This window comes from Gavia stellata, chromosome 5 (assembly GCF_030936135.1).
Source record: "Gavia stellata isolate bGavSte3 chromosome 5, bGavSte3.hap2, whole genome shotgun sequence".
Taxonomy (NCBI): Eukaryota; Metazoa; Chordata; class Aves; order Gaviiformes; family Gaviidae; genus Gavia; species Gavia stellata.
Genome location: NC_082598.1, coordinates 37,291,444 through 37,312,578, shown reverse-complemented (window position 1 = coordinate 37,312,578; position 21,135 = coordinate 37,291,444). Strand labels below are relative to the sequence as shown.

General features: G+C 40.1%; 1 protein-coding gene across 1 annotated transcript; it reads right to left on the bottom strand.

Moving 5' to 3' along the window:
* Window positions 1-426: 426 nt before the first annotated feature.
* DCTD (dCMP deaminase) lies at window positions 427-20,704 on the bottom strand. Its single transcript, XM_059817962.1, has 6 exons — window positions 20,659-20,704; window positions 16,240-16,351; window positions 14,704-14,839; window positions 4,872-4,988; window positions 3,235-3,331; window positions 427-1,238 (listed from the first exon to the last, which is right to left on the bottom strand). Exons 1-6 carry the CDS (start codon window positions 20,691-20,693, stop codon window positions 1,160-1,162), a joined length of 576 nt encoding a protein of 191 aa, XP_059673945.1. The 5' UTR covers window positions 20,694-20,704; the 3' UTR covers window positions 427-1,159.
* Between the last annotated feature and the right edge of the window lie 431 nt (window positions 20,705-21,135).

Below are 21,135 nucleotides of genomic sequence, written 5' to 3'. Positions count from 1 at the left end.
AGAAAAATAAAAGCTCACTGAAGTATAAACACATATATAAAAAAAAAAAAACCTACCAATGTTATCTAAACAAAGCCATTAGGCATATTTAATTTTAAAAAATCAAATTAGAGAAAAGGAACTAAAATCTATTCCCAGATCTCAAGATAAAATTAAAAAGGATATTATTTTAGGCAACATTTATGAAAATGAAGGTACTATGCCAGCACTGGGAAACAAACTAACACCATAATTACCTCTTTTGGCACAGATATGGATATGGGTTGACTATCTCCAATTTCTCTCAGAGGACAATAAATGATTCAGTTACCTTACAGGCTGATACATAGTACAGACTGAACTATGTTGGATTGTCTAGAAATAGGTTAGACCAATAAAGTAACTTCCATCTATACATGAAAACCAACTCCAAGTAAGGGTCCCAAAGGTAAAGAGCCAAATGATTTACTCCCTGAACCCCCTGCAATTCTGGAGTCTTGGGGAAAACAAGGACTTGAAAGCACCTGTAAAGCTCCGTCCAACACAGACCATTCTCAGAACACTTCCTCTCTCACCCCTCCCCATGTATGACAATGTTAGACAGCAATTAAATGAAAAAATTGGTATTTCATTTGTTGGATAACACATGCAGAATATCACACATTCTTTAAACTGCATAACCTTTTAAAATATTAGTGTTATGCTACTTGGAAGATTAGTATTTGCATGGATAACATTTTTTGCTCTTTATTAGGATCAACTATTTAGGTTCACATATCCAATAGAGATCAACATGTATTAGCGTATTCCACTGTACTACTGGTTACAGTAAGTACTACTGTTAAACTGAGTCTAAATCAATGCTGACAGCCTATCAGAGCACATGGTGATGAATACAGCAAGAATCAGAACAGTTTTCTTCACACACATTGTATTGTCTCATCTACATGTCTCTAGACTTTTTAAGCAGTTTTGACAAAGGCATTCAAAAATTTTAAGTAGATTTAGATTCCACATGACAAGATGAAGTGAGGGGGACATTTTATGCCTTGAATTTCTTAGAAGTCTACTTTAGCTACAGAAGCCATAAAAAAGTTGCAAGTAACTTCAAGATGAAAGGAATTAGCATCTTTTTAAAAAAGGATAATCACAGTCTTCCAGAGACTTAATGAGACTTAATTCACAGAAGCTTTTGACTTGGTCTGCTGTTAATTGAATCAAAGTCGATGACAATCTTGTTACACTTTGGCTTGAATTCCCTAAAATAAAGAAAAATACAGATATTAGTGAGTAGTTAAAATGTTTTGCTTGCTTTAGCTCCAGCTAAATTTTTGAAGGAATAAAAAAAAAAAAACCCTCCTTGGATTCACATAGTTTTCATCTCTGTGGGAGCCAATTATAGTGCACCACACTGAGAGAAACCTGGACAAGAAAGACTAAGACAAAAAAGACACATGGGGTGGGGTAGCCTGTACATTCTTCGGCTATTGGAGTTCATAAATTACCCAGGAGGCAAAGAACTTTTAACAACTTAGCTGCAGGTGGTGGTATCATGTTACCAGGACTGGGATTTTTGTTCATATATATTTATATTTCAAATATTTTAATATACATTTACAGATACAGGTACACATGTATGTATATATAAAAGTATTTTAATATAATCTATATGTATTGTATATACACATATATGTATACGTATGTATATATAAAAGATATTTTGAATATATTTTGATAAATATTTTGATCACTTTTTTCCTGACAAGTTTTCAAAGAACACTTTCAAACTTTGCCTAAGCATATTAAAATATTTTTTGTGCTAGGGAAATAGATCACATTATGCATCATACTGGGGAAAAACCAAACTAGTTAAGAGGGAATAATTTTAAAATTGTAACTTTAGAACAGTAAAATTAATACTGCCACAAAACGTTTCCTTTTATTATCATTAGAGCATCTGCCACAGCAATTAGCAAGGAAGGTATTTGGGGACTGAGGATATATTTTCCAGTCTACCAGTAAACAAAGGATTATGCAAATAGTGTGGATTTAGTGCCTAATTAAGCTCTGCAGTTCAGTTCAAGAGATTCATTAAGTACCACCTACATCCTTAATAATCAATACAAGAATGAATAACAGTCAACACAGAAAAGCACATGCAGCTGACCACAGAATCTCTGAATGCTTTGTCCAGAATAGCAATATGAAATGCAAGAAACATTTCTCACCCTGGAGAAGTTACAAGATTTGACTTGCAAGAGAATGATTTATGCTTCTTAGTCAAATAGTCTTAGTAGACAGGAAATACACTGAAGGACTAAAACTGAATTTCAAGTACTGCTGTGTTTTTTCGTGGATGTTTCTTAGCCCAGTAGGTACCTTTCATCCTAATATTTTATCTGTCAGAATTGTTATGTTTGCAAATTTTTCGAAGCCTTTATATTAATATTGTAAAACTTTTTAGAGTTGCAAAGCCTCCCTGACTGCATAATTAGCCTCACCCACAGCATGTTACTGCTATCAAACTAGCTGTTGAACAGATTGTCTTTAGGTATCTCTGTCAGTGTCTTTAAAAACCCCACTCTTCAAACATTTTTCAGATTCTCATTACTTTAAGGCAAAGGAATATTCCAAGTTTTATCCTTTTATCACAAGAAAAGCTGACCAAAGAAGACCAGACAGCTATAGGCACCAAGAATTAATTACGAATGGCTGGTTTGACACCTTCCCAAATTGACTGCAACAAAAAGATACTAAAGTTTCAATAAGGATCAGGTAATCTACAAAAAAAATCAGTTGTTCATTTCAGTCCAATTCATACAATCATAGGATAATTCAGGTTGTAATGGACTTCAGGAGGTCATCTAGTCTAACCTCCTTCTCGAAGCAGGGTCAGCAATGACTCTCCCGAGTACAATATAACAAATAACCATCATATTAGCAATTTCACTTCAAATTCACTGAATTCAAATTCAGTCCAGGAATGAAATTAATATTCTAAGTAAGTGGACCATTTTCTCATACAAACGTTAAGAAATTGAAATGTAACCATACACAAGACAAAAAGAATGGTGCAACAGTCTGTCAATCCAGTATCTTTTGCAGGCATACAGAGCAAGCCATATACAAACACTACAAAAGAACAAAATGCTGCACAATGCAAAGAAGAAAAACTTTTGCCCTAAAGTTGGTTTCTTTCACACACCATTTTTTCCTTTCAAAAATAAAAACAAAGTTAATCCAAAGTTCTCTTACCTGTATATAATACCTGCTAAATCAAACATCCGCCGTGCAGCTGTCATTTCTGTAGTGTCATGATACTTGTCAGACATAAAAATAACTTCCTTTATGCCTAAAAAAGGCATATAGAAAAATGTTAGAATTACACTGGAAAAAAAAAAGTAATGTCATACAAAAACTGGTGCACAAAATCAGAAAAGGCAGCATTCATCCACATACTCTAGAACTCCTTGGTATACGCCTACTTCCCAAAATACTACAGACTGTACTTGAGAATAAGGCTATGTAAGGTGGAGCTGTTTTGGAAGACAATTCTTTCAAAAATGTTGGAAAATGGTTTTCTCCACTTTTACCTAAGTTTAACTCAGAAAACCAGACCGAAAAGTCACAGGCAAAACCACAAGATAGTCTAGAAATTAAGCATTTTTGCAAAAGTAATTGAAACCTTATCGTTCTCTCTAATATAGATAAAAAAACTTAAACCCAAATCCCATTCCCCTTCCAAATACATAGCTATAAAAGGATGCTTTTTCCTTTTGTTCTCAGTTTTGTAAATAACTCCCAGTCCCATCTTCATATCATCATAAATGCATGCTGTCTCAAATTGTTAAATGATCTATGCCTAAATTACTTAGGCAGGGGAGAAGTGTAAAAGTTAACCTAGGAGAAGTTACAAGCATTTCAGAGCCTATCAACACGTTGCTGTATTTACCAGACAACATAAATATCAATAGATTGCAATTTAGTGCTGACCTAAGTGCATAAGGAAAAGGATGAGTGATTACATTGCAAACCAGCAGCCAATCTACCTTGATGACCATTTGATTTTGATTCTGTAAATAAGAGAAATGTAGCACAAATACAGAATACCATCATCTTTCCACCTTCACCTCTCTTCATTTCAAGCCTTACTGACCAAAATAGAGAAGGATTCTGTTTGCTACTTTCTTCCTAGCTTCCCGTGGTCATTAGTGGTGAAAGAAACTCCCCGGAATAGCAATCCATGCTAGGATTGCAAGACTTTACTCAATGAGCAAAATATATGCTACCTTAAAGCAGAGATTTTTATGGAACTGAAGCCTACTGCAGATATGCCTAATCTGAAAAAAGGCGACACATTTAGGCCAGCACATTTGCTGCAGTGGCACAGATTTATAACAATTGTAATGAAAGACATAATTAAAGTAGGATCATAGAAGTCTTATGACATTTATGTGCAAAGATATTTTAAAATCTTCAAATATCTACCATGCATCACATTCAAATTAAAATTTCATGTATATACTCCCAACAGACCTTTTGTCATGCAGAAGTTTATTTCCTTCTGCCCTACTCTATTCAATGTGTCAGAGCACAGTAAAATTGACAGTAATTATATGCAAAGCCTGTGTTGTTCTTTGGCAGTTCCTGGTCTAAGAAGTTACAAACCTAAATTAGAAGCACGCTTAGAATCACAGAAGATGCAATTAGCACTGGAAAAATTTGGCACCATTCAGATGCAGAAAACCCCCACAAGTAGCATCTTATGAAGTTGACAGTGCAATTAATTTAGATCTAACAGCAGCAATTTAACATCAAATACATCCGTGATAAGATACCAGCAAGCAGGCAGCACTGCAACCCTGACAAATCAAGCTGGCACTGCTCCTTACCTGCCTGGATGATGAGCTTTGCACATTCATTACATGGAAATAAGGCAACATACATGCTGCAGCCTTTCACATCAGCTGAGTTTTTGTTCATAATGGCATTCAATTCGGCATGGCACACTGATTTAAAAAAAGGAAAGAAACAATTCATAATACCGTTCATTAAAATAAATCAGTCAAACTACAATTAAAGTGTTACAATATAACTGCTTAGATCCTTTCAAAGGCAAATAGCTTGCACAGCTTGTCATAAAGGGCAGAGGAAGAAATAAAAGCAGAAATACGAAGATCAATGAAGGTCAATTGTTCTGACCAGGCTGACGATTAGTAATGATATCATTAAGCGCATTAGCATTGCCATTTGCTAACACCTATTGCAGGCAACAAAGCCCCAGGCTGTGGGCCAAGTAGTTGCAACCACCCTAAGTGAAGCAATATCTCACAGCTTCACAACTCTCTGGAGTATCTAATTGCCAGTATAAAACAGCTCATTTATGTGTTTACATGCACAGATAGGAACAGTCTTACGGTTATAACAGCGCACTGTGTGCTCTTAAAGGCAGGAGAATCACGAAGTAAAACCGAGCAGCTCTGTCCTCTGGGTCTCAGAACGGCTCAGCACTGCTGCATGATTCTCTCACCCCAAGAATACACAAGACACACTCAACCATAAAAACGTCCCAGCTTTAATATTAAAGTGAGTTTACTGCTCATTAAAAGGTGCCAGACTTCCCAAGCAGGAAAACAAAGTCCTCTATTTCTCCATGGATTTAAGATAGGCCAGGTAGCAACAGACTACTCTGCCTTATTCCACCGTAATACAATAGCTCTTTCTGGACAGATCGCACCTTAGGGGTTAAGTTTTTATGCTGTACACATCAGCAGATTATCTAATGTGTTACCAACACAGGTGAGAAGAGCATAGTTTCTGTGTCATCCACCATGAACCTCTGAAAAAAACATTAGGATCTATGTGAGAACTTCCTGTTTACTCCTAGGAATGACAGCAAGTTGCATAATTTATATACCTACCTACTAAGAAACTGCCTGCTGCCCTGACTTACTTCATAAACAGGTGCTGAAGCATGGTGTGGGTTTGAGCTGATCTAGAGACCTGCATGTGTAGACAACATTATGAGTTTTTCCACTGCTTGTTTTGAAGAATGGATTAAAAAAAAAAAAACACACACTTTCCTCTCCCTTGAATATGTGGGAAAACTAAAAGAGGCAAAGTTAGGAGCACAAGCTCATAGTATACTTGCTACTATGTACTGATTTCTGCGTGAATGAACTCACCACACAAAGAATAACTGAGTGCAGCACCTTCAACATGCAGGAATCCTTGAGGAATGGAAATGTTTTCTGTATGCAATAAATGTCTACATGGAATTTTCTATATAACAGCTAACGCACTATAAATTTACAGCCTAACTTACAGCGTACAAGCTTTCCCATGTAGACAAGTCACAAAGGACCAAACACTTGCTAAAGAAAGCTCAGTATCGACTTCTACAAGCAGTCCCCAGCATCACCATGACCATGCTGTCCACATACCTTCTCATAAACAGTAAAGTCAGAAACTAACATAAAAGATAGGAAATTAACCAAAAAAAAAAAATCCCAAGCACCATCGCATTAAGGTTTCTATTACTATTATTATCATTTTTATTGCAACTGTAATTGGGTCACACTGTATTTTAAACATACGCCATTAAGTGTACAAGACATACAATTATATGAACATATACACATAGAAAACCCAGAAAATACATTTAACTGCAAGTATATTACTGACTTGTACTGATCTTATGTAGCCTTTGCAATAAATAGTCAGAGAATTTTTTTTCTGGGGTTACAGAGGATTCAGTGAAAAAGAGTATCATTATTTCCACAACTGGAACTAGGTTATGTCAACAGGACAGAAACATCACTTTTAAGTTTCTTCGAACAATATACTTATGTTCTAGGCAGCAGTCTAAAATATGGAAGGCCTCCAGAAAGAAGGATAAGGGAATGTTTTCAAAGGCTCACAGAACTAAAAAAAACCCTTATTCCTTCAGTAAATACTTTTCCTTCACTAAAACTCAGAAATCTTCAACCATAAAACCAGAGAAGTTTCATTATTAGCACGGCAACAAGTTTCCTTCCTGTGCTGATTAGAAAGACTCTTTCTGCAGACTTCTACAAACTTTCAACAACAAACCTCTTCCCAAGCAAAAACAAGTTCAGGCCAAAAATAATTTATAGAAGGTAATCAGCTGGAGCGAGGGAAGAGAGAAATTTTGCCTCCTGACCATCTTAACATAAGTTAAGAACAATTACAACTCTCCAGTGTGGAAAGAAGACACAGAGAGAGTAATAAGGAAGAAACACAGACTAATCATTCCAAGACAAAAAGTAGTGGGGTCTCCAACAAACCCAGCAGGCTTTCGTTTCAAAAGCAAAAGGAGGTAGGTTTTTCATGCACCCTGTAGGCTAACCAAGTATTTTACTGCACTTACCGCAGAAAGTAGTACGTCACTAGAAGTTTGCATTGATTCCAGAAGTCGTCTTTTTCCTTCCAATATTTATTTTTTTTAGTCTACTGGGCTATTAAATACAAAACCATTTTGGCTCAGTTGTTGGAACTTGGAAGAATATTCTGGGAAACTATCATTACATGTGTCTTTGTTTTATACATTTCCCTAGACATCTGCTACTGGTCCCTGTAAGGGATATTATACTAGATGGTCCTTAAGAAGGTATGGGCATCAGACAAATATTTTTAGGCTTTGTCCCATCACTATTCATTTCCTCTTCCTCATATTCCCCTCTCTCTGGCAGATAGGCATTGACTGTTAACCGATTTATAGATAAGATAGTCTATCATCCCCAGCTTTTTCTTATAGACCTGCCCAGCTTTGTACAAAGCATTAGTGAGAGACAGAAAACAAATCCAGGAGTCCAAAATCCCTCCCTTTGTAACTAAGTAGTTCACATTTGTGGTGTTATGAAGTTTTCTAACCTGTTAAGAGCTCCTACTAATAGTTACATATTGTTCTCTCTCAGACAATAAGAAGCTAACTTAAAATAACCTTTCACAGGTGCACAGTATTCAGAACTCTGAAAACTGTATTTACATAAATATACATTTATAGAAATAGAGTAGTAAAACTAAGAATTTTTACAATACCCTATGGGGGGGCCCCAGTGTTTTGTTTTTTTAAAACAATTACATTCACGTATAGCCGACATAATATTAAGTCTGCAACACTGGTTTCCATTCTGGAAAAGTGGCTTTGAAAAGTATTCTCAAAAGGCTTCATTAGCTGGAAGAAATAACCACGCAATGAGAAGTTAGCGTGTGCTCTGGCATTCCCACCACCTGCTACTATATTCACAAGAGGGGGAAAAAAAAAAAACCAAACACAGAGGAATGACTGCTTCATTACTGGTAGTATTAATTGCTAGTGTTTCTACCTTTTCTCACTGCATACTGCTTTGTGTTGCATATATGAGGTAGCACTCATCCTTAAGCCTACCTGGAAATATGAGACCCCCTACTTACCCTATTACTGGTCATTTTTCAGGATTAACCACTTAACATGAACATGCTCTTAGTGGGTTGCAGAGTCAGAAGTACTCTTCCCACCTACCAAAAGCACTAGTCAAAACACTTTTATAAGAACCACAGGACTAGTCAAAGTGTTTCTTAATACTGTTTAAAGGCTTACATGTTTGATGAAGAGCTTGGAGCAGGGACTACCATAATATGTCACCTTTGAAGAAGCAACCAAAGGAGTGGCTGGGGGGAGTGACCTTTCTATGTGACTAATTACTAACTGAGGCAGACTAGGAATTTTGAGAAATTATGCACTAAATGTGGTGTTACATTTGAAAAGAATACATTTCAATGCATATAGATTGTCACACAGCAAGTTTTGACTTATTTATTACATAACTTTTTATACTGTCATGTTAACCAACCAAATATATGGTAATAGCACAACCTTCAACATAAACCTGGCGCAGAAATGGATACAGGGAGTTCTGTAATTTGGCCCACTTCTTCTCAGTCTTTTGGTGAAATCTTCATCTTTTCATGTTCATCCCTTGTCCATCCCATCTTTGTCCAAGCTCCACCTACCAGTCATCCTTTGCTTGCCGGACCCCTGACACTGGACACAGTAAGGATCACAGAAGGGACCAAGATATTATTGAAAGGAAGAGGGTCTGGAATGACAACCACTGGGGACAGAGGTTGATGGATCTGGAATTTGTAGAATGACATCAATCTTTTTCAACCTTTGTGAAAGCGTAGGGATGGTTGCTGGTCACTGCATTAGGGGAAGGCAGGACACTGATGTTGGGCTGACACTGCCCTCAGCCATGCCTGCTGCTCTCTTTCTCACTCTGCATGCTGGAGCAAGAGCGGTTGCTGTGGTCAAGGCAGGAAGGCAAGGATAACACCACCAGATTTCACTGGAGTCCTAGCCTCTTCAGACTGCAGTCAGAAAAAGGGAACAGCCCCAGCCTTGCTGCTTTCTTCCGTGAAAAAGGAGAACTGGGAAGTGAAGATGGGAACCACTCAGCCCATTTATGAACATCACAAAATCTGCTGGGGGCAAACCAGAGAAGCCCCTCTCAAAACCTGAGAAGCATTAGCTAATCCACCCCATTTCCCAGTTCCTTCCATCCTGCTCCAAGTTTGTTCTACTCTCAGCAGAACACAAGTGTTTCTTAGTGGGCAAGCAGAACGAGGGAAATTATTCTTGGTGTTTCCAAATCTCCAAACGTTCTAGAGATTTGATGTATGCCACCAGAATTAGACAGAAATCCATGCAGGACGAGAGAGTGAGTGGCTGTAGGTGGAGACTGTCTCCTGTAGATCCCCTTTCCAGCTGAAGCCTCAGCTTCACATTGCCAGTTGGAGAGGGAGCATCACACTTCTTCACAGTGCCTTATCAAGTTTTGTGCTGTCAAAATAACAGCTTCTACAAAAGTAACATTTGCCTGAATATCTTCGAGTGTTCATCTCTCTAAAAAATTGACGAAAAGCTCATAATCCTAACATGAGGAAATGTTGATAACAGTTTGTTTCATTTTACACAGCAGGTACTGTTCAATTAGAGCATACTTTTTGCCACAGCACATATTTTATCGTATCTGAACCTGTATAAATATTTGTAAGCATATTTACTCAATATTTTCTCTATTGCTCAGAGGTTTCTAAATTTGCCATTCATTTTAATTTAAAACTCTTTTAATTAGAGACTGGTTGTCAAATGGATGTTCTTAGTTTACAGTGGAGACAGAGGGCATAACAGGACCACAGCAACTAGCATTAGTGGGAAGACTTGTGTTAATAGGAGAAAAATGTAGTATTCTAAATGATCGGTGAGAGGAAACTGAGCATCATCAAATCCTTGGATTCATCTAACAGAGGGCACTCACTTTTGACTCTAAAAGCCAGAATTTTGTCTAATTATTAAGAAGCTTCTGCGCACGGTACTGAACACAATGCTTCAGGAAGAGCTTTTAATAACATCTTAGTAAAGCAGGTATTCAAAACGGCCTTCCAGTTCTCTCATGTGTGCAGACACATCGTCCCTCCTGTCACAGTGGCAGCCTGGAAAGAGCCAGTTCCAACATAGCAACCAAAGCGCAATTTTGCGCTGCGAAAAATGGCATTCTGCAAAACATCCAGTGCTCTCTGACATAACAAGGCTAGACTACTAAACTGTTCAAATATATACTACAATTAGAAGGAAAGAAGTTTTAATCTGCTTCAAGACTCTTATAAGGAATGTATAGTATCAACACAGGTGATCCACATCACTATTCCTGTAATATCCAAATGCCTTGCAAACCTTTGCATCCTCTAAGGTAAAGTCAGCACTACCTACCACATTTTGATGCTTGCTTTCAGTAGCAGCTCAGGTTACACTCAGAATCACAGAATCACTAAGGTTGGAAAAGACCTGTAAGATCATCAAGTCCAACCATCAACCCAACACCACTATGCCCACTAAACCATATCCCACAATGCCTCGTCCACATGGTCCTTGAACACCTCCAGTGATGGTGACTCAACCACCTCCCTGGTAAATACAAATTTTTTAACCAAGCACGACCCTTTCCCTAACACTGAGCTGAGCAGAACCCACACTTCCGGGGTGCAGGTTAGATATGTACAGTATATTGCAGCAGACATAGATAACTGAGACACTGGTGAATTTCAAGCCAACAAGTTTCAAGATACAGAAAAATTTAAGAGTGACAGGACTTGTTTAGCCTCACAACAAAAGTTCAAAAGGTTATTGTTATCAGTAAGTGCACAAGGGAAGGGGGGAAAGGCGGAAGGGTTAATCACAGTGAATAAGAAAAGCTAAAAGAACAATGCCCATACACACAAGAATATATAAACTAACACAAGTAAATTTAGGGTGTAAACTGGAAGTTTTCTAGCCATGAAACAGTGAATCTGATCAGAGCTATGGGGTCAATGCATCCATCCATTCTGCTGGAGCTCAATAAATTTATTAGAGGATCATCTAATACACTTCTGCAAAGATAGCCTCTGGGTCCAATCACCTGCTATATCTATGCTGCTAAACACAGACAGGGCCAGGGACTGACCCCTGGCACTGAGACCAACTGGCACAGACTGGCTCGTGTTCATCTTATCCAGGGCTCCATCAGCATTACACAGCACTTGGCCCTGGGTTTCCTCAAGGCTCCATGTCTCAAGAATCCCACGGCACCACATACTTATTTTGTATGTTTCAGTTCAAAGTGCATAAAGAAGTGAGATGACTTTTTTGCAGCCTACCAGAGTGGTATTTTCACAGCATGAAATGGAGTATGCCTTGCACATCCCCCAGTACGGCCTGAGGGAGGGAGGAGGGTTAAGCATACCATCTCAGCAGGCTTTTTGTTATAGGCCTATACAGGATGACAGGTTTTTTTACAGCCTTTTTTCCATCCTGCCCTCCGGAGCAGCCTTTGAGTGAGCCATTTGTGGAGCAATACTCAGGCTTTGTTCTGGAGAAAGCTAGTCAGAGTGGTCCAAAACAGATGGAAGTGAGCTAATGTTTATGCCTAACCTACAACAGTACATAAAACCAGGAGGTCAGCATTCAGACCCATCCCCAGCCCTTTTCTGTAGCACTGCAGATGCATGAAGTAGCTCCAGAAGACATCTTCCAAGTTAGCGTGGTGGTACATGCACGATTACCATCAGCTTTATCTAATAAGCTACACTGCAGCTATAGCGATGAAGGTGCCAGCATTCCCATGATAGGCTAATGGAGCACACAGTAAGATTGTATCATCTCTGAACAAGCTAGTCAGGAAAAAGCAAGGATAAAAAGTTCAATTTACACAAATACTGTGATGATTAGCAAAAGCAGAAAGGAAACATGACAGTTTAACGAGATTTTAGCAGCAATTCTATGTGTCTCTTTGCATCTACCAGAATATTTTAAAGTAAAAGTTTGGGGTTTTTTATATACACCTGTCTGGCACATCAACTGTGCTATCAAGATTAATAAGAAACTGCCGGAGTTTAAATGATCTGTGAATTACAAAATAGGTCGTTTATTCATCACAGCAGACACTTTATGTTACAAAGTTGTAATTTTTTTAATGAGGTGAAGACTAAGATTCCTGGGGGGAAGGGCAATAGTTAGACCAACTCCTGGAAATGAACTCATCTCTCCAGGCTGTTAGATTGGTTAGTGCATTTTTTTAAACACCATGTATTAGAGATTTTTACTTTACTCCACATCTTTGAGAGTCAACTAAAACAAAAAAATAAATTCTCCGGTCATCTTGTACAATGATTCCTCACAAATTCATACAGCATTTTTAGCGTAAATTGGTCAGCTTAGATTTGAGTGCCTGGAACATTCTCAGGTCCCAGAGACCACCCACACTGATCTTAGTTCAGAACTGAGACCTTACAGCAGCATAAAGATTCAACCAAAATCAATATTCTGTTTTCAGTACTTTGTATTTAATCGATGGGCTAACACTTGTTTCCTCACCCTATAAATAAAGAGCAGTCATACGAAGTTGTACCATTATGGTACCATCATTATATGCAAAACCAGTGCTTCCTTGCTTTAGAGCAGCTTAAAATTTGGCAGCAGCTGGCCCTCTTATCGGGAATACATGTCTTATGAAAAATAATATGAAACTGTCTCAAGCTTAAGAGTTAACATTAGAGGTTTTATAATAAATTGGTGAAGTGAACAAGGATGAAGTACCAGGGTTTTAAGAACTCAAATATGAAACTGATAAATTATGTGCTGAACCACTGCACATCATCTTTCACTTCAATGCTATGGGAAACCAGAAAATGTAATGCCAGTTTTTAGAGGGAGCTCTGGGTGAACACAGGGAATGGCAAAACTCATGCAAGTCTAATTTCTGTATCAGACCAATTGTTAGAAGTTACAAGTAAAAAACAGAATTAGTAGGCAGAGATAAATACTGTACACTGGAAAAGAGTCAATATCTCTTTGCAAAAGCTGAACTCTGGTGCTCATTCCCACCACCCATGGAGGGGGAAGGGAGAATTTCTCCAGGCTCTTGTTCAGTTTTGTGATTCTTCCCCCTGCCACTCCTGAGCCCAGGACAGGCTGAGATGCAGCAAAGGATGAAGGAGCTCCTAATACCCATTTTTCCTGTGCCCATGGCTTCTGCTGCATTGGTCTCACCCCACAGAGGTGCAGAGGGAGCTGGTGTGGAAGCAGAAGGACGAAGAGGGATTTAAGAAAGCATACACTCCTCTCTTCCTTACCAGTCCTAACCACAGTTCCTCCCCAACATCAGCTATTGCAGGCCACAAGGCAGCTCTCAACTCTACTTCCATGCCCAGCACTCATGGCATGAAGCCTGAGGCATCCCAGCAAGTTGCCTCCTTGGTTCCTGCAAACCACACCGGGCCCAGAGGAGTAACTGTAAAGCCCTGTTGATAGGTGCACCAAGATTCACAGAGGACCCTTCAAAGCAGGCTTGCAGAAGGCCAAACTACGCCTGCTGCAAAGACAAAGACAGGATCCAAAGCAGCCCTCAGCCACATTTACCATAAAACCGCCCTTGCTCTTCACAGAATCACAGAATCACTAAGGTTGGAAAAGACCTGTAAGATCATCAAGTCCAACCATCAGCTAACACCACCATGCCCATTAAACCATGTCCCACAGTGCCTCGTCCACACGTTCCTTGAACTTCATTCCTTTTGCCTATTTAGTAAATGTGAATGAAATCAGAGGCTGAAACAATGAAGTCACCTCACCCATAGCAGGGTAGATCCACTGCACACCAGATGACGCAAAAATGGCATGGAATGACAGAATGCAATCACATACTTCAAGACAAACAAAATTCAGCTCCTTCGTAATACGTATTGCCTATGCCATCAACACCTGAACACTGGAATCTCTCACAACCACGGGAGTTTACAATTTCAATACCTGTATTTTAGACCCAATTATTTGTTTTGCATATACATGCTCTCCTTAATTTCTCTGGAGACGAACACACGCAGAAGCAGCAATCATCTGCATACACTGCAACTGTGTGCTAATAAGCTGCATTATATTTACAAGTTTTCACTACCCAATCCAAAATGGCTAATCATTTATGAAAGTACTTCACCAGGAAGTCAGTCTTTCAAAAAGACTGTTTTCATTTATTTTCAGAGCTCTGATTTTTATACTGATGTATCACACACGGGCACATTAACAAAATCAGGTGAGTGGAAGAAAAACTGATCAATATTTCACCAACTGAACTTTGACATACACAGACATCACAAGTATGACCTGTCAACCACAAGAAGCCTTACCATAAGGATATTTTGTGTCTAGTCTATGTGCTGCTGTTCTCGTCCAGGGAAGTACATCATCGCTGCAGCCATTAGGCATCCCATTGTATCCAATTCCAACAATCTTGTTTTCTGAATTTACAATGCAGGCACCAACCTAAATAAAATCAGAGTTATATAGTACCAACAGCATGCAAAACGATGTATCAACAAGAAAGATGAGAACTGAAAATGAAAATCGTAGGACTGACTTTTAAGAGATACAAGCTTCACTTTATATTAAGTCACACCATCTAGTAAGCAAGGCTACAATTGTACCTAACTGGTGGAGCTTTAGAATAAATCAGAGCAGATGCAACCCTGATACCCCTCCAGTCATGCAGTCCCCATCCCAGCCTGCCAGCACTGTTCCTTGTCCAACTATGAAGTGAACCTAGTTCAGGGAGCAGAACCGGCACTGAACTAACCCTACTAAATGTAAGGTTTCTGTCAATTCAACTCCCCAGACTAGCTTTTCCAGCACCAGTATGAGCAGCAGCTGCAAAAGAAAAGTTATTGAAGATGGAACAGAAATGCAGTAGTGTTGACCTAGGCAGAGATAGGCTCACAAATCTTTGTGGCTTGTTTACACAAACGTGCACCAAAATACCAGACCTTTTAACTCCCACCCTTTTATTACTTTAAATCAAGTCTGCACAGGGACCCTTCTTAGAGAATGATGAAGTCTCCATCATTTTTATGTTTTCTGTTCATATTTTAGATTTATTGAAATGGCAATAGTACTGATTTTAATTCATACAATGTGTTTAGCAACCAGCTCTTGGGTAACAAAAATTTAGCCCTAAGTGAATAACCTTCAGAGAACTAAGAGCCATAATGTACAGAAGGCAGCGAGTAATTGAGCAGACTGTTAACATACATTTTACTTCATGACTTTGCTGGGATTTGCTTCCTGAACTTTTTCACACAAACGAAGACTAACAGGATGACTGGGTCCTGCAGAACAGCAAGTTTCAGGAGATGTGTCAATCGCCTCAAACCAATATTCAACAGAGGCACATGAAAGAAGCAAAGAATGGGGACAGACAGTGAAGCAGAGGCGGAAGGGGAAGCTAAGGGAGGAACCAAACTAGAAGAAAACTCCAATCAACCCAAAAATAAACAAAAGGGAATTTTCATCCTCTTACAGGTACAGAAAAGGAACTTGTAAAATGCTGTGTCTTAAAAAATTACAATCTAAAACTTTCAGTAGTTATATCCTCCTCTAACAGTGACTATATTTACTGGAGAAAGGAGAGAAAATGCATGTTATTTTAACCTTGAGATGAAAAGAAGATTTACAAAACTCAAAGCTGCAAACGTACACACAGAATTATACATATGAGGTCAGGCCCAGTAAGAGAATTTCCGTAACAAAAGGTGCTGACCATGTTAAAAAATCAATAGCTATATACTGAAATAACTTTTAATAAGAAATCCCTGAAAGTGCTACATGTGCATCTGAAGCGATGTGCAATATAGATTAGGTGATGTTATTTTTACACGTTGCCTTCTTACCTGAGAACTTGGATCCTTGCTTCTTTGTGCTGATAAAAAAGCTACTGCCATAAAATATTCAGGCCATTCCAAATAATCCTCTCGTTTTTTGCAGGATGCTTCATTGCTGAAACTATAGTTCATGGAAAAAAACAGCCATCAGCAAACAACACAGAGCTAGAGTTACTACAGATTGTATTCTTTTAATGTGCACAAGTTTAAAGTGACCAGGATCAGAATTTGGCTAAGAAGAGTGCACATTCACTAACATTTTAACAGTAAAACCATCAGTGTTATGTGCTTTCCAGGAACTTACATATACAACATTTCTTTGAGGGGAAAGGCACCCAAGCGAGGTTGCAAATTTCAGTTTTAGATAAGAAAGCTGAGCTGTTCAGAGCACTCAGCTACTCAAAGACAGAGCAATTTATCCTTTACAGATAACACCTTGTATATTTCTAAGATTCAGGTATATCATGTACTGGCATTCTTTTCACCCAAACAACATAATCTTTTTTATGATGACTGCACTAACTGCAAGCCTCTAATCTAAGCTATTTTGTACTTCTGCCTACAACAAGTGCTCACTAGGTTTCTATTTGGTAGCTTCCTGTGCAGTCATTCGTTTCTGCCCGCACAGTTATTGCCATGAGTTTGCCTCTCGTTACAACACTTACCACCAAAATCTGAGGCTGTAAGCCATTCTGGTAGTCCCCTGCTAAGTTTCTTTTGAGATTACGTCCTATGAAAAAGCCTTCTAAAAACTGCAAGGAGATGGGTTCAAGAACTCTTCCCTCAGATATAATGTATAAAAGTGGCACAAAAGGTTGCTTCCTTCCCTGCACTGAGGGGTTTCTTTGGGGGAAAAAGGGGGGGAAAAAAAAAAAAGTGATGCATCATTTTCTCTTGCCTGCTTATGGTTGAAAGACTGCTTGGACAGTATAAGACGCAACAGGGGAATTGCTGTGCTTTTCAGCTCAAAGGGAGGAAAGAAAGACATCTCTCTCTTCCCTCCTCCACCCCCCAACATACTTAAGCTTTGCAAATTTCGAGGAAAAGCTCAAATTCAAAGAAATTTCCCCAAACTCTCATCTATTATTGCTACACTTGAAAACCAAAACAATGGAACATCTCAAATACAGTTATTATCCTATCAAAATACAAGGGGCACAGTGCATTTCTTCTTGGGCTCCTCTTACCAAGGACTACAGCTTAAGGCTGAGATACCTTTCTAGCAATGTACAGCCACACAGAAAAATACATCGTAGATAAATGCAAGACATCTCCCAGCAACTCTAGTACCAGCACTTTCTGAAATAAACAAACATTACAACACAAGTATTTTGTTAATTATCATTTTTATAACCAAAACCATAAAATAGCATATATTAGAGGCTTGCAGTTAGCTTGTCATAAAGAGGTTATGCTATTTGAGTGAAGACAATGCCAGCACATGACAAAATTGTACTTCAGAAACCTACAGGGTGCTATTTACCGAAGATAAATTGCTGGTTTTGAATAGTTCATATACAGCACATTACAAGTTAGCAATTTGGGCTTGTTCTTGGAATGAATAAGGATCATCTGTAAGGCCATCGTCTCAATGTAAGGAGGGAGAAACATACACTCTTGGTGTAACTGCATACCTCTCTCACGCTTTGACAACATTGTGAATAGTGCCTAGAACTATCAGTTGTCAAAGCAAACACAAAAATCAAGTATGTGATTCCGAGAGTGCCCAAACTGGCTTGAATCATCACAACTAAAGGGTTGGGGCTGTATCCTACTAACAAAGAAAAGTGTTCAGAGAAGTGTTCAAAGAAGCTCACAGCAGAAAGAAGACATTAAAGACATGCCCTCACACATCTCCATGCTGAACTCAACTTTGACAGGTTAACTGAAATGCCAAGACAGTGCTTCAGCTAATTTAAGTGATTATTTAAAACGTCTCACAAAAGCAGACTTACAAAATTCAAAACACCATCAGACTTTAAATGATCAGTTTAATACATTCCCGACTATGTGACACTCACAGTTATGTCTTCAGAGAGGCACGCAATACACAATGCCGAACTACACCGAATAAAAAATTCTGGGGAAAGGGCTCCACAAAGACAATAGTACTCTGAACTAAGAGATTGTGAGATCTGCTTTTGTTAAATTATTCCCTAGCAACCCTATTCATTCAAAACACAACAAAAGCTACTATTTACTTTTCTCATAAATACAGAACTGTATGTAAGTGGAGGTCCCTCAGAGTACCAACTTCACAGGGAGAAGCACTTATCTGAAAAATGAGCAGAGAAGAGAGTATCTGAAAAATGAGCAGAAGGCTTACATCAAAGAGAACATAAAAAAACCCCTTTACTCAATTACTTCTACTTAACATCACTGTGTTTGGCGAGATAATTCCCTCAACTCAATGCACAGGAACACAAGAGTGTGAAATGGGTATAAAACACTTAATTTCTGATTGAGCAGAAGCCAAAGACTTGGCTAGCAGTCAAGCACACACAGAAAAATTAAGTTTATGGATTTGGGGCAGCTGATCATCTTCCTCACACTCATTTGTAAGTTCTAGAATTGCATGAATGAAAGCTACTCTAGAAAATATTACAGCTAGCTGTAAAATAAGCAATTAAGGCTTATCCTTGTGATAACTCATAAGAACTTAAGAATAAAAATAATGGGAACTGAAAGCCATGAAGGTAACACTGCTCAAGAAGAAACGGGGAAAAAAAATCCTAAAGTCTAGAGTGATTAGTAGTCTGTAGAAAAGTCTGCGTAAACAGTATTTCAAAGGAAAATAAGAGAAAAAGATTCTGCAATTTGAAGATAGTGCCTCCTTTCTCAGTTCTTTTTCACCCATCTAGGCTTCAAGTAAGCTGTAACAACATCTGAAAAAGGAAGAAATTTCATTCAGCTACTAAAAAAAAAAGTCTATCAATGAAAAATGTAGTTGAGAATCCTAAAACAGAATACATCACCTCAAATCTTTACATAAGATAATTATGATGGTCAATTACACAACAATATAGTACAACTGGAGAACTGGTGGGTATCAGACTTTTTTCCCCTTCTCCCTCTTCTTTAAGTTTTTCCTTTGCTTTCTTATCTCTAATGCCATATGCATAATGTTCCAACTATACTGCAGTAGTTACTGAAGATCATCAATATTTTGTCACGCAACTCACAGAATTTAACGTTAAAAAAAAAAAGGTGAAGTGTGTATTAAAAATCTTCAGCAATGCTCTTGCTCCCCAAAAGCCAAACAGGGTATGTGCTCTTGATGACTTTCAATACTAGCTGCTTCTTTAAGTCTCGTAATTTCGTTTGATTGCTATTATATCAAATGAATGTGGCATTTCCTCTACTTGAGGCTTGTCATCTTTCCTCTCATATAGATACTGAGATACAGTTATTACCTATTCATTACTGGGAGGTAAGGTTTTCAGAGAGAGATGGAGAGAAAAATCAACCTTTCTTACAGAAAAACGATACTCTGTGCATTGAAAATTAACTATATTCGAATTTTTCCTGAGACATAACGCACCAAACTTGCAAATACAGACACTCTGTAGAAATACTGAGCCCAGGTGAGCAGTTCAAGAGCATTTCCCTTCACTGAATGTATTTCGCTTTTACAGCATCACTTCTTTGACTTTAATTAATTGCATATTGCTCATGCCAGTCTCCATTTCAGGAAAAAAATGAACACAAGATAGGCTACCTGCTCTTTTTCCTACCCCAATGACTGCGAAACAATAAAACAGGCCGTACCCTCACGAGCCTTCAGAGGGGCCTTCAGAGACTTCAAGAAACGCCTCCCCGCGGGGACACGGCGCTTCCCTCCGCACGGCCACCGCCGGCGCTGCCCGGGCCGGCCCCGCGCCCCCGCGACGGGGGAGCCCCTCTGCACCGCGGAGCCCGACCTCCACGGGGAGCCTTCCCACAGCGGCCAGGCGCGGGGTAAGCGCCCAGCTGCCTCTCCCGTTCTACCCTGCCCCGCTTAGGAGTCCCCCAGCCAGTGCCAGGCCCGCGGCGCGGCTGCCGGAGGATACCAGCTCCCCCGAAAGCAGCCGGACGGTGACCGCGGCGGGTGCCGCCGCTCTCCCCGCCTCACACGCCGGGGCCGGCCGCGTGGCGCAGGCCGCAGCCGGTAGCACCGCCGGCCCGCCGGCGTGGCCGCCGCCCCCCGTCACCAGGAGTTAAACCCCCCGGCGGGAGCGGCCGAGGAGAGAGGAAGTTTGTTCAGTCAGGGGTGCGAGGGGGAGCACGGTGCTAGCGCGAGCCGCCGGCTGACGGGCGGGAAGAGGCTGGAAACGGCACCACGCGCCCCCCCCCCCCGCATCCGCGGCCCCTCCAAGCCACTGCCCCCTGAGCGCAGCCCTCGGCGGCAGGGAGGCGAGCCCACGCGCGGGCCGGGCCCGGGCAGCGTACCCGTTCAGGTGGCGGCTGGGCTGGTGGCCGCTCATCCCGCCGCGGCCCCGACCTCTTTCGCCGCTTGGCGCCGAAGCGAGAGCGGGCGGGGAAAGGGGCGGGCGGCGGGGAGGAGCGCAGCGGGGGTTGGGGTGCCCCGCCGCCATGTCGGGCCGCGGCCCCGGGGTGAGGGCGGGCGTCGGGACCCCGCCAGCCCACAGGCCGCGGCGGAGAGGCCCGTGGGCTGCTGTTTTAATGCACCTGCAGTGCCGAGAACCGATCTGGCTAATGCCGGGGGAGGGCACTTCCACCCCCGACTGCTGTGAGCCTCCGCGGTACTTTAAATGAGTTACTTTAATATGCGTTCTTGTAGTTTTAAGTTTTCTGACAGATGCCGCTTCAAACGTTATGCTTTGACACAAGCATGCAAGTTTTTGCCCAGCTCACACTGTTGAGGTAAATGCTAGTTATTAAACCTTGGCATGAACATATTAAAAT

Coding starts and splice junctions, on each gene's coding strand:
- DCTD (XM_059817962.1), bottom strand. CDS start 20,693: ATGAGCGGCCACCAGCCCAGCCGCCACCTGAACGG. Junction 16,352..20,658: donor CCCAGCCGCCACCTGAACGG/GTACGCTGCCCG, acceptor CATGAACTATAG/TTTCAGCAATGAAGCATCCT. Junction 4,989..14,703: donor AGACACAAAATATCCTTATG/GTAAGGCTTCTT, acceptor TTTTTAAATCAG/TGTGCCATGCCGAATTGAAT.